At 41.9% G+C, this 16,411-nt stretch overlaps 1 protein-coding gene across 2 annotated transcripts in view; it reads left to right on the top strand.

The window, feature by feature from the left end:
• Positions 1-16,411, top strand: part of LOC144683255 (copine-8-like) — a 742,817-nt gene that overhangs the window by 162,691 nt on the left and 563,715 nt on the right. For both annotated transcript variants that reach the window (XM_078546211.1, XM_078546212.1), the window contains exons 5-6: positions 13,783-13,822; positions 15,501-15,577. In XM_078546211.1, coding sequence (XP_078402337.1) covers positions 13,783-13,822; positions 15,501-15,577 — 117 coding nt within the window. The remainder of the gene's footprint in view (positions 1-13,782; positions 13,823-15,500; positions 15,578-16,411) is intronic.

The following is a 16,411-nucleotide window of genomic DNA, read 5'->3' as shown; positions in this document are numbered from 1 at the left end:
ATGCATCACTGATTGCTAAATAAGGAAGTTGAGGATGATACGAAATTGAAAGAAAAGACATAGAATGCTGCAAAGATTAGTGGCAGGTCAGAAGATTGGAATTTTTTTTTTAAACCAGCGAAAGCTGAATTAAAAAATGGGGAGAAATTAGAGTATGAGTGAAAACTAGTAAGAAATATAATGACACAGACAGTAAAAGCTTTTACAAATATAGAAAAAGAGTAGCTAAAGTAAGCATTGGTCCCTTAGAGGGTGAGACTGGGGAATTAATGATAGGAAACAAAGAAATGGCAGATACTTTGAACAGGTATTTTGTATCTATCTTCACAGTAAAGAAACCAAAAGCACCCCAAGAAGTAGAAAATCAAGATGCAAAAGGGAGGAAGAACTTAAAACAGTCACGAGAGAAAAAGTACTAGGAAAACTAATGGGACTAAAAGCTGGCAAGTCCCCTGGACCTAATGGCCTACATCCTTTAGGTCTTAAAAAAAAGTGGCAGCAGAGATAGTGCATGCATAATCTTCCAAAATTCCCTAGATTCTGGATAGGTCCCAGTTGGAAAACCGCAACTGTAACACATCTATTTGAGAAATAAGGGAGACAGAAAGTAGGAAACTAATGGCCAGTTTAGCCTAACATCCATCATAGGGAAAATGCTTGAATCCAATATTAAGGAGATGGTAGCAGGACATTTAGAAAATCATAATATAACCAGGCAGAGTCAACTTAGTTTTGTGAATGGGAGATTGAGTTTGACAAATTTATTCGAGTTCTTTAAGGATGTAACAAGCAGAGTGGATAAAGAGGAACCAGTAGATGTAGTGTATTTGGATTTCCAAAAGGCATTCAGTAAGGTGCCACATAAAAGGTTGCTCCACACGGCAAAAGCTCATGGTGTTGGGGGTCATATTTTAGCATGGATAAAGGATTGGTTAACTAACAGAAAATGAAGAGTCTAGATAAATGGATCATTTTCAATTTAGCAAACTGTAATTAGTGGATTGTCAGAGGAATCAGTGTTGGGTCCTCAACTGTTTACAATCTATAATGACTTGGATGAAGGGAATTACTGCATTGTAGTCAAATTTGCTGATGATACAAAAATTGGTAGGAAAGCAAGTTATGAGGAGGATACAAAGTGTCTAGAAGGAGACATGGATAAGTTAAGTGAGTGGGCAAAAAATTTGGCAGATGGAGTATAATGTGGGAAAATGTGAGGTTGTCTACTTTGGTAGGAAGAATCTAAAAGCCAAACATTGTTATTTATTTAAACTTAAATATTGCAGAATGCAGCAGTACAGAGTGCTCTTGTACATGAATCACAAAAAGATAGCGTGCAGGTACATCAAGTGACTAGGAAGGCAAGTGGAATGTCGGCCTTTATTGCAAGGAGGTGGAGTATAAAAGTAGAGAAGCCTTACTACAACTGTACAGGGCATTGATGAGACCACTCCTTGAATATTATGTACAATTTTGGTTTCCATACTTAAGGAGGGATATGCTTGCATTGGAGGTAGTTCAGAGAAGGTTCACTAGGCTGATTCTTCGAATGAAGGGGTTGTCTAATGAGCCTGTTGGGCGTATACCCATTGGACTTTAAAAGAATGAATGGTGATCTTGTGAAACATTTAAGGTTCTGAGGGGGCTTGACAAGGTAGATGCCGAGAGAATGTTTCCTCTTGTGGAGGAGTCTATGATTAGGGGGTACAGTGTGAAAATAAGGGGTCTCCCATTTAAGACAGAGATAAGGATGAACTATTTTCTCTGAGAGGGTCGTTGGTCTTTGGAATTCCCTTCCTCAGAGAGCAATGGAGGCTGGTTTATTGAATATTTTCAAGCTGAGTTAGACGGATTATTTTGATCAACAAAGCATCAAAGGTTATGGGGGGCAGACAGGAAAGTGGAGTTAGAACCGTGATCTCGTTGAATGACAGAGCAGGCTGAATGGCCTACTCCTGCTCCAACTTCTTATGTTCTTATATTAAAGATACGGACCTGCTGCTCAGTTGATTCTCTTGTCTGTATCAACCCGTTTTTGTGCTTTGCCTTTTCGTTGAAAAATACTTTACCCTCTGCCCAGTGCATCCATTAGATGACATGACTGGAATTCTGTCTGGGTTAATTTCCCACTATTTGTTTAAATTAATCCCAAATCCAACATGCGTGAAAAGCAGCTACCCTCGCTTCATGGGCAAGCTGGCTGTTTTTTGTTAACGTTGACAAATGGAGGAAATATTTTGAATTGGTAAAGTATTGCATGCATTTGAATTCTACTACTTTGCAGCTTAATGCACTAGATCAATAGGTACCATGTCTTTCTTCCCCACCTTTCTGCTATCAAACTTTTTTGTCTTCAGCCATGGACAAGACCATCAGTGTAACAAAATGAATGTCAGTGAGGTCATTGAGTGAGGCAGCCAACTTCAACAATCGATGAAATAATATTCAGTATCAAGAACCAGGATGACTTGTATGTTCTCAAATCAAGTTCCCTGGTCTTGTAAAGCTTAGCACTACCCTGGGCACTAGGCTGTAAGAGGAGTGAAAGGGTCAATCTTTAATGTGTGAAAATACACCAAGCGTGAAAGGACCTTTGATAGTAAATCAATTCACTCAGCACAATATATTGTCTACCACAAATAGGTTGAGAAAGTGCATATAGAGACCAGATTTTCTGAACTGGGAAATCCCATATATAGAGTAGAATGACGGCATTAATAATATATTTCTTTTAAGTAGCACAGAACCTTTTAACCTCAAAATTCCTAAGAGGACAGGCCGTTGCATTGTGGGAAATATGGCGGGACAGGATTTCTGGCTGCCATTGTGCCCTGTTGTCGGTTTTATCCCAGATCCTAAAGGTGGCGGGGGGGTGGGGGGGGTTGGTTTGCGGTGCAGGGGACAGTGATAAGCAGGAAGACAACAGGCTATTGTGTCATTTACAGTGCTCCCTCAGGTTGAGGAGTGGCTCCATGCTATTTAATTGGGAAAAGAGGTGGGAGGAAAGCTGATTGTTTTGTCTAAAGGTGCCAGATTTCATGTCTTTTAATTTATACAGTATCATTTGCAGCTTTTCTAATAGAATTGCTATTCTGTAGCCCATAATTTCAGACAGAATATCTTCCTGGCAAGCAATACATACCAATATCATGCAGGCATACTTGCTGTTAGGACAAATGGAAGCAGAACTGATGGGATTTCCGATAAGTTTACTTTTTCCTTATTCTTTCATGGGATGTGGGCATCACTGGCAAGGCCAGCATTTGTTGCCCATCCCTAATTGCCCTCAAACTGAATGGCTTACTAGTTTAGGGCCTTGGCGGCAGATTTCCTTCCCTGAAGGGCAGTAGTGAATCAGATTGGTCTTTACAAAAATGGATGATAATTGATGGTCACCATTAATGAGGCGAATGTTATATACCAGATTTATTAATTGAATTCAAATTCCACCAGTTGCCATGGTGGGATTTAAACCCATGTCCCCAGAGACACCTGGCCCTCTGGATTACTAGTCTAGGGAGATGACTACTATGGCACCATCTCCACCAATGATGTAATTTGATTAGTTCCATCTCACCTATTGTGAGCATAGTGAAGATGAGAGATGGGGGAAGTGGGTGTAGTGTCAATGGAAGAAGCACCAGGTTCCCACTCCCCCATCAAAATTTCACCTGTAGTTCAAAAAGAAAAGGCAGCTGGATTCATAGTTACGCTGCTTTGACATCTACAATTCTGTTATTTCATTGTCTGCTGCCCCTCTTCCCAACATGGTGTCTCATATTTTTGAAACAGCTGTATCTATTTGCAGACCAAAATTAAGTGCCAACCTGGTAAAGCTACACACAAAATGACATGCATGGCATGCAAGGAAATACACGGCACCTTTTCCAACCATGTTCACATCCAGAGAATAATTTTTTTAAAAATGATTTTTATCATATGGCATTAGGTATTGTGAACTCCAAATATTCCAGCATTTTTTCCTGACTTCAGAGCTCATTTATAATTTTTCATTTTCTAATCACTTGCATCATCTGTTCACTTCACACAATATTAGAATTGGAATGGCACAAATTGTCTTATAGGGAGACACATTTAACTTGCTGCCTTTCATTTCACACCTGACAAATGGGCAGGTAGGAATTGGAATTGATGGGATCCTCACCCACCCCCACCCATTGACACCCAAGGCCTGCTCTATGCTGTATTGAAGCAAGCCTGTAAATGGGAAAACAGCTTGTCCATCTGAAACTGGGTGCAGGGTTCCAGTAGCGCAGGGAAATCTGGAGGTAAGTGCAGCACACTTGCCAATGGTCTTTTAGCACAGCCACTGTATTTGCATTGGAATTCCAGGTTTCCCAACCCATTATGTGGAGCGAGTGTGATGACGACATGTGTGAGTTGATTTCAATTCCAGTATTTAAAGAAACTTTGCAAAGCTGACAATTGATGGGAGTCAGAATGAACTTACTTTAATGATGCCTTCCTGGATGTGTTACTGAGGGCTGTAAGGGCCATAAAGAGAGATATTGTTCCTGACGGATGGGAGGAAAAAACCTGCCAGTGCGAGGGTGTAGCTGGAGATATTGGAGAAGATCAGCAGCAGGAATGTGGTGCCACACTGCTCAATTCATCGCCAAACACAGTTTAATGGCATGGCCAGGAAAGGTGAGTACAGTGGCACATTCAACTACACCCTGATGTGTGTATCACTCCAACTCCTCACTCTGTCTACTCAAGCCCACTCAAGCACACCACTACTCTCTCCAACTTACTTTTCAGGTGCCCCATCCCTTTCTGTCTGTGCACTTCCACACATCCCCACCTGTTTATCCATCATTGACACTCCTCGCATCTTAATGCAATGCCACTCTTCTCCCTCATTACCACCCTCAACAAATGCTCTCCACCTATTCATTCATCTCGCTCATATGTCTCTTTTTCCTCCTCGCAAGAGGGGAAGGAAAAACCACCAGCGACAGGCTGTGAACCAGAATTGGTCCTCTAGTAATATCGTAACTGACAGCTGAAGAAGTGGTGGTGCTAGGCATCAGTGGAGTCTTGGTCTGCTTTGCTGTTGGAGATGGGGACCTCTATGCTTCCTGGTGACAGAACTAAATATCACACAGCCACATGGCACACAACACTCACTCAAGTTGATTTGATGTCAGCGGTGAGTAAACTATGATCATGTACATAATAATCACTTAAAATCCTTATCTTGACAATTCTAAATTCAGGTCTTTAAGCTTCCAAAGGACAATCAAGTGTTTCACACAAGGTGATGCAGGAGGATGATGACGGCTCCTCAGAGGAGGTAACTCCCTCATGAGGGTGCACCCTCACAGAGCTCATGCAGACTATGCACCAGCTTCGATACTTACACTTCAATGGGACCCGTAAAGAAGGTGGTCGGGTTTCATCTGGTGACTCGCACATCACAATGTGAGTAAGAATAAATGGTGGCAGCAGAGACAGCAGTGGAGATTCTGCATCGGAGGCTGTAGGATCCTTCAAGCTCCGCTCATCTGGATGAAGATACTGTACTTCGAGGTGCTGTTGATCAAGTGGATACTTCTGGAGCAGCAGCAAAGAATCTGCCATGTGCTGGCAGACTTTCCAGCCAGACTGTGAACACTTGCAGGGAGAGTGCAGGAATCTCAAGCATCACTGACACAATGTCAGAAGCATTTGGAATGATGTTTTTGTCCATGGAAAGACTGGCCATCGAACACAATCGACCAAGCGCATTCAGGCCTCAACAATGGCTTTCACGCTACGAATACCACTTCAAATAGGATTGGTGAAGCCCTAACATTGACCATTCATTGCCACACTGACCTACATCAAAGTGTTTTCCAGCTCATTGTTAGCACAGAATTGAGGACAGGCCATGAGACGGATGATGGTGAACAGGAATTTGGAATTGGCGAAGTGGTTCAAAATGTGTCCCCTTCTCACCCATTTCCGCTTCCCTTCCACCTCATGCCCTCACTCCGTCACTACCTATTACCCCGTATGCTGTCAATAGCCAAGTCTGCCCATGCACAGCTGCCACTGGAACATTTGTTGGAGAAGCCTTCATGGACTCCAAAACCTAGAGGATGTCAGCTAAAAGCACCTGAATAGTCAAAGCAGTTGATCTGAGCTCTCTGCCTCTGCTGAAGCTATAAGGGTTGCAACATGAAGAAATGCTCGGAAGTGAAAGAGTAAAGATTTGTTGTTACACAGGGGGATGCATCTGGCACATTTTTGGATTGTTAAGTTTCTGGGCCTTTTTGAGCCACATAAATATTATGTGCTTTCACCAGTTTCCCGTTTTGTCCATTTTTGGCTTCTGCCTGACAGGTGGCATTTTGACTTGTGAATGGTAAAACATGAATTAATCCCAAACAACAGGTGCTGTGAAAGTGATGCTCGGGTGTTTGTGGGATTGCTTTGTGTTGGGGACATGGGTTTGGGGCGGGGCAGTTTTAGTATGTGGCTGCCAGTTGGGAACCTAAATGAATCTCGCAATAATGAGGGCATCCCAGACAGCAATGTGTATTGGTGCATTGACTGTGCATCACGTTCCCCTTTTTCTGAAGAGGCCCTGTGCTTTGCAACTAGTTCCTCCTGAATATCCAAACCTTGCTGCTGTGTGATGTTGCACAATGCACAGCACGCTGCAACCTGGAGATTCTGGCTTGTGCATATTGAAGGGCATCTCCGGATCTGTCGAGGCATTTGAATTACATCTTCATGCCGATTACTTGGTTGATGACACATCTGGTTGTCGTACGAGTTTCATTATTTTGGGTTTCTCGTAAGTGTCATCAACCAGGTTTTAAGTGCGTATCCTTTGTCTCCAAGCAACTGGCCCCTTCGTCTGCTTCAAGGTTTGAGGAGATTAGGGAGGGTTTACTAGCACAGGACAAAAGCACCATGGCAGCTACCTGGGAATCTTGTGCACGCCTGTATAGGCACCTTTTTATTGGTGCACACCAGCTCCAACGGTGCCATCCTGCAAATGTCTCTGCAGAGCATTGTAAGGAGCCAGAGGCAAAGGAGCTGAGGGTGGTGGTGATAGCCAAGGTGTGACCGCTAAGCCCACTTGGTAGCACGATAGGTCACCTTCCAACTGCCACCAACTGACGCAAGACCCTGAGCCTTCTGAGACACTGGTGTTCCGACATGCCCGGGAAGCTCACCCTCTGCCTGCACACCCTACGTTGCGAGTATCACCCCCTGTAAGCTGCAGCTCTCCGTCTCCTCTCCACTGTGAATTGGCAGGTCGGTGAGGAGCAGGTTGTTGCTGGTTCTGCTGGTGGCATTCCTGCTGCCAGTAATCCTCTGGCACTTTTCCTGCAGCTGCTTCATCTGAGGACCAAAGTAAACCAGCATAAGCAGCATCCACGTTGATGTGATAGATCACAACTCCAAAGATCAGATGTGCCAAACTGTATAGCAGTGAAAGTAACCTCTCGAGTTGAGAACTGAGGGAAAAAAAAGCCTTTCATACAATCAAACAAGAAAGCAGCTGTGAGGTTTCAGTACTTATTGGAATATTTGCCTGTCTCTTCTGCCTCCTTAATTGCCACTGTGAGCTTGTGTTGCCTTCATTGGCGAGTTCCAGGAAACCTAGGAAACCCATGCACTCAAAGTCAAACCACTAAACCCGTGTTAACATTGTTATTAACATATTGAAATTGGCAACCCGCCTCTCTTGAGGGGCACTGCTCGCAAGCAACTAAACGAGTAACAGTTAACTGCGGATGTTGGTGAGTTGGACCAACATGCCATCAATTTCTACATTTTTAACCTCCACACTGGCTCCTAAAATAAGACGTACCCCAACATGTATTGATCAATACAAAATTTAGATTACATCTATTTATTTGCTGTGGGCTGTTTTTAATTGCACTTTTTCATTAACTATGGTTTCTGCGTGCTTATATAAAAGGAATCAATTTAGAAAACACCTCAGGAAAAGAAGCAAATGTATTTATTTGAGTTTATTTTAATAAGCATTCTCTATGTGGAAAATATTGATGTGCAGGCGAATGGAAGCTTGCCAATGAATTTAAAGCTGTTAAAAGACTGAGAGGATCTGATAATGCCAACAATGTTGTGCAGATTATGAATACCATCAGAATCCCAGAATTTTCTCACAGCCTTGTCTTCACTGCTTGCATTTATTCTTATATTGAACTAATACTTAAAATATAAATAGTGAAAGTTGTGTACTACAGGTTTTTGCAGTTACCCAGTCAGGAGCAGGATGTCCAGGTCCAGATAGGTCAGGTATTCCCAGATAGGTTCTCAAACCAGATTGGGTTTACAATTCTAATAAAAATTAACGGAGCCATCATAAGATGTAGGCTTCTTCTCAAGATCTGGACTTGAAGTAAAGAGGGAGAAGGGTTTCTGCTAGGGGCAGGAATGTTCAAATTATTTTTAACCAGGATATTGTTAGAATATTTTATAATAAGCTTGAAATCAATAATTTGAACAAAGTTCTTATTCTAAGCAAATCCCTTTTATGTAATAATCCTTAAATTTAAATTTCCTGTAGGGTTGATTTAAAATTTCACTGTAGGACTTGAGCACATAATTAGGCTGACGATTCACTGAAGTGCTAAGGAAGTGCTGCATTGTCTAAGAAATAAGTTTTTGGATAAGAACTTATACCGAGGCACGGGCTGGTGAGATCCAATGGTGCTCTTTAAAAAAAAACAGCAGGAAGTCCTCCCGCAATTAACGCCACCAAAACAGATTAACCAAACACTTAGCTCATCGCTGTTTCTGACACCTTGCTGTTAGCACATTGAGTTCTGTATTTGCCAAAAACAAAAAAACAGTGACAAACAACAGTGACAACAATTCAAAAAGTATGTCACTGGTCGTGAGGCACTTTCAGACCTTCTGAGCATGGCAAAGTCACTATATAAATGCAAGTTTTAAATACAATTTTCCTGTTCCTCATTTGTTAAGTTGCTTCTCCTTTAAGTCTGTGTATTTTTTCTCCTAATTTAATTTCTCTACATCACATCACAGTGAACCTTTCTCCTCAATTTAAATTTTCTATTTGATCACATTCCACAAAAAAGAACTTGGCACCAATATATTTTTCTGAAATACACCCAACTTAACACTCTCAACCTATGTTCAGGCTCCAAGGAAAGGCTTGAAAATTTCCTTTTTAAAAGCTGTGAACTATGAGCTGATGAGTAATCATATCCTCAGAGAAAAAGTAGAGATTATTTGCACAAAACTTCAATTCCATTAGTAATGTGATGTCTTAGAGGAATTCATTGGGCACCTTGAATCTCCAGCACAAGTTGAGGAGCTTGTGCCCTACTCCATACCTGAACTCATGAACCTGAGACCTTCCTCTTCTCTCCTCCTGACACTGTGGTCAAGAAATTGGGCTCAGTAGTGCCTGTTTATTAGTGTACGTGTGTACTGAATACTTGCCAGAGAGCAGAGCAAGCAGGCTATGATGCCAATTGGCGTGCAACACTGATTTTATGCCAGTGCTGCCATTTTTCAGCCCAGTGGTCCAGTTGCCCCCCTCTCTTAAGCTTGCATAGATTGACATCCATCAAGCAGAAGCATAGATCCCCTACCAGTACTACTTAACGGGATCATCAACTCCTCAGTTAGTTTCCAGGGTTATGCCCCAATAACCCTAGTAATCTGTTGAAGGACAGATTGTTGGACTGCTGTGACATGCTGCAAGCCCATTTGAATGCTGGTATCCGTAGCCAAGGTGGCAGCTGCCTAAGCCAGGATGTCAATAAGATGACCTTGTATGACTTAAGTCTGAACTTCCACGGCAACACTCAAATGTTTGGTAGAAACTGCTTGTGCTGCAAGGAAAGTTGAGATATCAGCCATCGGACATTGCATTGCGGTTGGGTATGTTGATGGAATTGGCCATCAATAACATGCTGGACAGGATGGGCTGCAAGCTCTGCCTAAAGCCCTGCGCCAAGTTAGTGCTGAACTTCTGCTTGCTCCTTAACATTGATCATCAGCTTTCTGGCAGCCTTCCCAATACACTAAGCAGTTTATAGAGTTTACCCATCAGCCTTCTCCACTAACCAACCCTATTGAGCTCCTCATCTGAGTCTCCTGCAGCTGAACTCATGTGCAACCTCATTTGCTGGAGCTGTCACCTGTGCATCTGCAGCGCACTTGTGCCTCGGTTCTCACCATGTGCAGATCTGACCTCTAACCTATTCTCTAAGGTTGCACAGTGTCAGCAACTAAGGTGATAGCTTCGAGTGTGAAATCAAGTGAGGGTGTCTTAATCACACTCTTCCTGGCCTTCCTCCACTATCTAGCCAGATTCACCTATTTTGATGTCTGAAGGACAAAGCCAGAGGAATACGATTTTGGTGAATGGAGGGAAGAAAGCAAGAGGTTCATTACACCATTAACAGCTTGTAGATCAGAAGAGATTGTGGGATGAGGAGGATTGGATATGAGGATAATATCATCTTCAATGGTTTCAGCCCTACCACTGGCCACAGCCTTGGCAATGGCACTTTAGGCATTGACCAACACTGTCTCCCCCATGGCGGTTAGAGCAAGCACACCTCTCCCCTTCCAGTTAGTTCCTGATGCCTTCAGCTGTGCACAACCATCTACCATTAGAGAAAGGGAAGTGTGTCATTGAGTTTTGTGAAATATGTTTGAGTGATTTGGCTGTCATATTTGAATAGTTGGCAATGTGTGCATGGTATGAGATGTGGATGTGAGGCTTGCAAAATAGTGCTAAGAGTGTGAAGGTGAGGTGAAACATGTGAATGTTTGGTATGAGTTCTGGCTGACAGACAGTGATAGGGGTGTGGTGATTTGAGCAGTGGCTGATGAGTGGTTCAGTTTATAGGATATTGCATTTGAAGATGCATTCGCTGACCTTCGCCAGTCAGGTGAGGTTGTGGAAATTGTGGCACTGCATCCAAGTCCTCAGGGCTGGACCCCCGGCATTGACCTCCACAACTACCTGCTTCCACTGCCTTCTGAGTATGTGTCTAAAGCCCTACTAGTCTCCTGCAGATACAGGATGATGATGCAACTTGTTTCCATCTCCTCCACCAAGATCTCCAATGCAGCATCGGAAAACCTGGAGACCGATGCTCTCCCATGGTCAGCCATTTTTCTATCTTCCCTAGGTGAGATTCAGCTCAGGCAGGCCTCCCAGCGCTTGCCCCAGACACAATGCACCTTCCCTTTAAGCAGTGCGGACTAGCTTTAAGTAGTTTGATTTCTGGCTCCATGCTGTTGTGTGCCACCAATCAATAGCACTGTGAGCACCACTGCATGAAAAATGATACAAATGAGCAGGTGGCATGAAGATACCATGCTCTCTGCACTACATCAAACAGGAGTGAGTGAATTGCACATTGTGATCCCTTCACCTGTTTGTGGGGGCTATTTGCCTTTTGTGTTTCATTTTCTTTTGCAAATCAACGCCCAGAAATACGAAGAAACGTTAACATGAATCATCTGTTAGAGAGAATCATTTTACTTTTGGGGGTTGTACTGCCTCCCGTAGCAGTATTACATTTTGGGCACAACATACAGAAAATCGTAGTGTACCCTGCCATATGCTACGTAGGATAGAAGTTTTGCTATTGCAAACATCGTTTTACAATTAACTTGATAGCAGCATCCATCATCACTAATCAAGGAGCTGAAATATTAACAACGGGAAACCATGTTTTAAACTAAATGCTGGTTCTACTAGTTCACATAAGTTTGTAGTAATGTTGCTAAAGTATAAGTGCTTAAGAATAAAATACCATGGGCCAAATCCTCTGGTCTCCAGATGGTTGGATACTGGACGTACCACTGAAGATGTGTATTGGGACCCTGTGGAAATCCTGATATGCACACCTACATGGGAATTGCCTGGGAAGTTTAAACTTCTGATGGGCAATTTCCCCATTCCTTGGGACCCTCTGTTAATAGTGGTTACCCATGAAATGTTCGACAGGTTAAAACCTAGTCTAACACCTGGGTAACTACACAACTGATCACCGACCTGACCCAACCACCCCCTGATCAGCCGACAATATACCCCAACTAGACCTGACAACCAATCCCCTGATCCGACTAACAATCGACAACCACCGACCTGTCCACCCACGTACCCACCCATTTGCTTGCCATTCCCTCACCTATCCATTCCCTAACCTTTAAACTTACCATACGGCTGCTAGTGCTGTAAAAAGGGGGCATGCTCTAGCTTCCCCTGACTGCTCTGACAGAGTTCCCCGAAGTAGACTATGCTGTGTATTTCTTGAAAGCCGGTATCGGAATAGCCCAGGAAAAGTACACAGCAGTGTTGAGTCAGGGAATTTTCGAGTGCAGCGGCAATCCAACCATCATTGCTACTGTTCAAAAGATCTGTGCCTATGAAATTGTTTCAACTTTGTTTTGTTGACGTTCTGGGAGATTTGGTTTGTTAGTAAAATCCCAAGAATAATGGAAAAAACGTGACTAAAAATAGGGAAAAGAATGCCCAAGAGGTACACTTTAGTAATTCCCCAGCCAACGTATCAGTTTTCCCTTGTTATGGACAGGAGGGGGATTAATTTAAACAGTGCTGATTTTTCCTCTCACTACCCGTTGGTAAACAGAAAGGTGTTATTTATATGTCCCCCCCTTTATAAGTGGTGGCATATTTTCCCCAACTCTTCAGTTTTGGAGTTATCCAATCCTCTATTGATAACCCCACAGCAAACTTGAGATAAGGTAAAATAAGAGGGGTGTTTTTTTTTACACACATACAAAATGTGGGAAAGGGTTTTGCAACATCTGCCCTTTTTGCATTCACACAATAAAAGAAGGATAAGGGAAAGAAAGGGGTACAAGGCAAGACCACGATAAAAATAAGAGTTATGATTTCACGTGAGTCCAGAGTTCAGAATCAAAAGTCCAATGGTGTATTCCTTCAGAGGGTCGCAGGCTGACTGTTGCAGGGTGATCCACCTTTCCTAGAAGCAAGGACTTTCATGATGGGAGAAGGCACATAGAGATGAATTAGCCTTGAAGCTACAGATACAGAAGTTGCGATATTCCAGTAGTTCACAGTAGATGAGGGCCAGCACTTTACCTGGACAGATTTCTTTCCACTGCTACCTGTTAGGTGTTAAAATGGTAGACTGCCTGGGTTAAGTTCCATGTGACAATATTACGGGTTCTATCTGCTTAGGGGAGGTCATGCAACATACCTCCCACTTCTTCTCCTGGATGTTGGACAGGTCTGGAATCTTGAGGTGTTTAACAAAGGAGTCAGGACCCCTTTTCTCCTTTGCAGACATACTGTCTCCATTGGCCGGGGCTCTGCGTTAGGAATGTAAAGGGGTTTGGTGCATTTCTTTGGAATTTGATTGTTAGCAGTCACAGAGGCCATTAGCAGCTCTTTAAAGGATAACAAAGTCCCTGCTGGTTTCTGAAGGTTAGAAATCCCTCTAGTATGAGTCACGGCTAATCAGGGTAAAGCCTTGTTAATTTTTAAAATAAAAATAATAATTTTATAAAGTAGCCAGGCTGACGTAGATGTATATATATTCCTTCCTGTCTTCTGGCTGGGACATCCCATTGTGTCAATCTCTCAATTATTGATTATTTTCTGTATGGGCCTAGGTCTCTGTAATGCAAAGTTATAAGAAATCTCTTAAAACTCCATGGGGGAAAAAAAGACTTTTTTTCTATTTATTATTTTCATTCACAACCTAAGTTAATAATATAATAAAGGTGATAGTTTTTGTTACTGTTTCTTTCTAGGTATGATGTTGATTCAAAAAGCCCAGACTTATCAAAACATGTAAGTACTATTTTACTTTCCAGTTCTGGATGATGTTCTATTATTTGATTTCTATTTATATTAAGTGCCAAGTGCTTTTTTCTGTTCCTCACTTTGCCACAACTCCAGAGAATAGCTGTGTAGCCCAGGTCATGGTGCATTGTGATTGGCTGGCATCAGGACACTTAAATTATGAGGATAGCTTATGTAAATATGGGTTGTATTTCTTCTAATGTGAAAGGTTGAGGGGTAATCTGATTGAGATTGAAGAAAAAAAAATAAAAAGGATTCAATAGAGATGATAAAGAGAAACTATTTCCTCCATTCAGCGAGTTCAGAACAAGAGAGCACAACCTTATAATCAGAGCTGGACCATTCAGGAGTGAAATCGTACAAAAGGTTGAGGAAATGTGAAATTCTCACACTAAAAAGACTGCAGATGTTGGGTCATTTGAAATTTTCATGGCTGAGATACACAGATTTTTATTTCTTAAGGATGTCAAGGGATTATGTATCAGAAATGGAGTTGGGATACAGACCAGCCACATTCTAATTGAATGGTGGAAGAGGTTTGAGGGCTGAATGGCCTATTCATCTCGCTAGGAAGAAGCAGAAAGTTCAGCTGATATGTATGTCTGCCTGGCTAACTATTTTTACATTAAAGACTATTCATGGTCAGACAACTTTCTCCTCTCCTAAGCCATCTTTCTGTGCAACAGATGGTGTTGTGCCTTGTCCCAGATAACAATGAGTAGTGGCTCATTTCTTTGAATTATCTTTTATTTGCTTAAAGTTTTTTTTTTGAATCATTCCTTTCAGGAGATGTACAATCATTGATTGTGGTGTTTCATTCTATGCAGTAAATGTAATAGTGTGATCTTTGGTTGGAGTTTAAATGCCTTTTAATATTTATACATATAAATATATTAATGAGGAGTAGAATAGAATTGTAGGGTTCAATATCCTCCTCCTACTGCAATCCCACATGACTGCATACACATGATTTGAGTATTGCTGTCATTTCCCCTTCCAGGAAATCCTGAACAAAGCAAAGGGGACAGTGATTGGGCATAATGGGTCTCCACATCTTTTCCCCCTGCCTTGCATCTGATAACTAATATTTCCCAGGTACACAAGAGGGAAAATTGCTACTAATATGTAAACAAGAAATAGGTGCACACATTTGAAGGCAAGAAGAAAATGAAGAAAATATTTTTTCAAGTTATTTCTTTCTACATGGTGGCTTTATCAAAAAAAAAAGTATTTTTGTTCTCTAATCTGTTCTGTAATATCCAGAACAAAGCATTTACACAAAATAACAAACCGATTCTGTACTGTAGAGCAGACCATGAATTTTGAAAATTGCAAACCACACGCACTTTACCAGTGATTTTAAAATAATTTCATTTTGTGAATTAGCAGATGATTCCAATCAGCACCTTAATGGCTCTTATTGTATCATTGCATTTTAATTGACCCATTTGCTAGAATACATTATTGCAGCTCTAATACAGCTTCCTGTAAATTGGAGGTTGAAATAAGAGTAAGGTCCTGGTTGAAGTGATAGGGGTGGAACCACATATTCATTAGGGGATGGGGAACTATTTAATTATCATCCTCAGAATACTGTATCCTGTCAGCAATGATTGCAGTGTGTAAAATATATAACTCAACTATAATATGATTTGTTACTTCATAGGACTTTCTGGGACAGATGTTCTGCACCCTTGGGGAGATTGTGGGCTCATCAGGAAGCAGATTAGAGAAACCACTAATGTAAGTTAAATGTGGCTTGAGATTAATTCTACCTAATATTCAAAAATGCTGGTGTAAAATCAAGACCTTTACTGGTATAAAGGTGCGAGGACTTGTGCCAAGTTTGGAAGGGTTCTGATGCAGTAGAAAAGGAGCAAACATTGAATTGAATCAAAATTTCACAGAAGATTAAAAATCAGTAATCGAGGTGAATTGGGTGACGCCAAGGTCCACTGTCCTTTCATCTCACTGGTTATAAGAATGCTACATGAAATGGGTTTGAACATTCCAATTCCAGTTGCTAGTAAATGCAGGGACACAGAGTGTTAAGTATGACATACATTGGGATTTAGTTAAGAATCTCACTCAGAAAGCATAAGTTAATGTGCTTTGTGAAGGGGAAAGATTTGTACAGGTGCATTAGATATTCCACGACCCTACTGATATACAATCTAGGTATTGGCTGCAATGTAGAAAAGTATGAAACAAAGCAAGCCTTGCATTCATGTAGCACCTTTCATTACCACTGGATGTCCCAAAGTGCTTTACAGCCAAGAAATACTTTTAAGGTAAAAGCAAAAAACTGCAGATGCTGGAAATCTGAAATAAAAACAGGAAGTGCTGGAAAAGCTCAGCAGGGCAGGCCTGGCAGCATCTGTGGAGAGGCCTGGATTTTCCGTGCCCGCTGGTGTCGGGCTCGTTCGGTGGCATAAGCCGAGAAGGCGAGATAAGGCGAGAAGGCCAAAAGTTAGTTTCACGATATTGTGAAGCCAGTTTGTGATCGTCCTCTCAGCCCATCGATAGCGGGGCACATTCCCCGTCATTGGACATCGGGAACTTCAATGTAATACATCA

The sequence above is a fragment of the Cetorhinus maximus genome, chromosome 8 (genome assembly GCF_964194155.1).
Source record: "Cetorhinus maximus chromosome 8, sCetMax3.hap1.1, whole genome shotgun sequence".
NCBI lineage: Eukaryota > Metazoa > Chordata > Chondrichthyes > Lamniformes > Cetorhinidae > Cetorhinus > Cetorhinus maximus.
The sequence above is the reverse complement of the archived record's forward strand: the minus strand, read 5'-3'. Positions and strand labels throughout refer to the sequence as shown.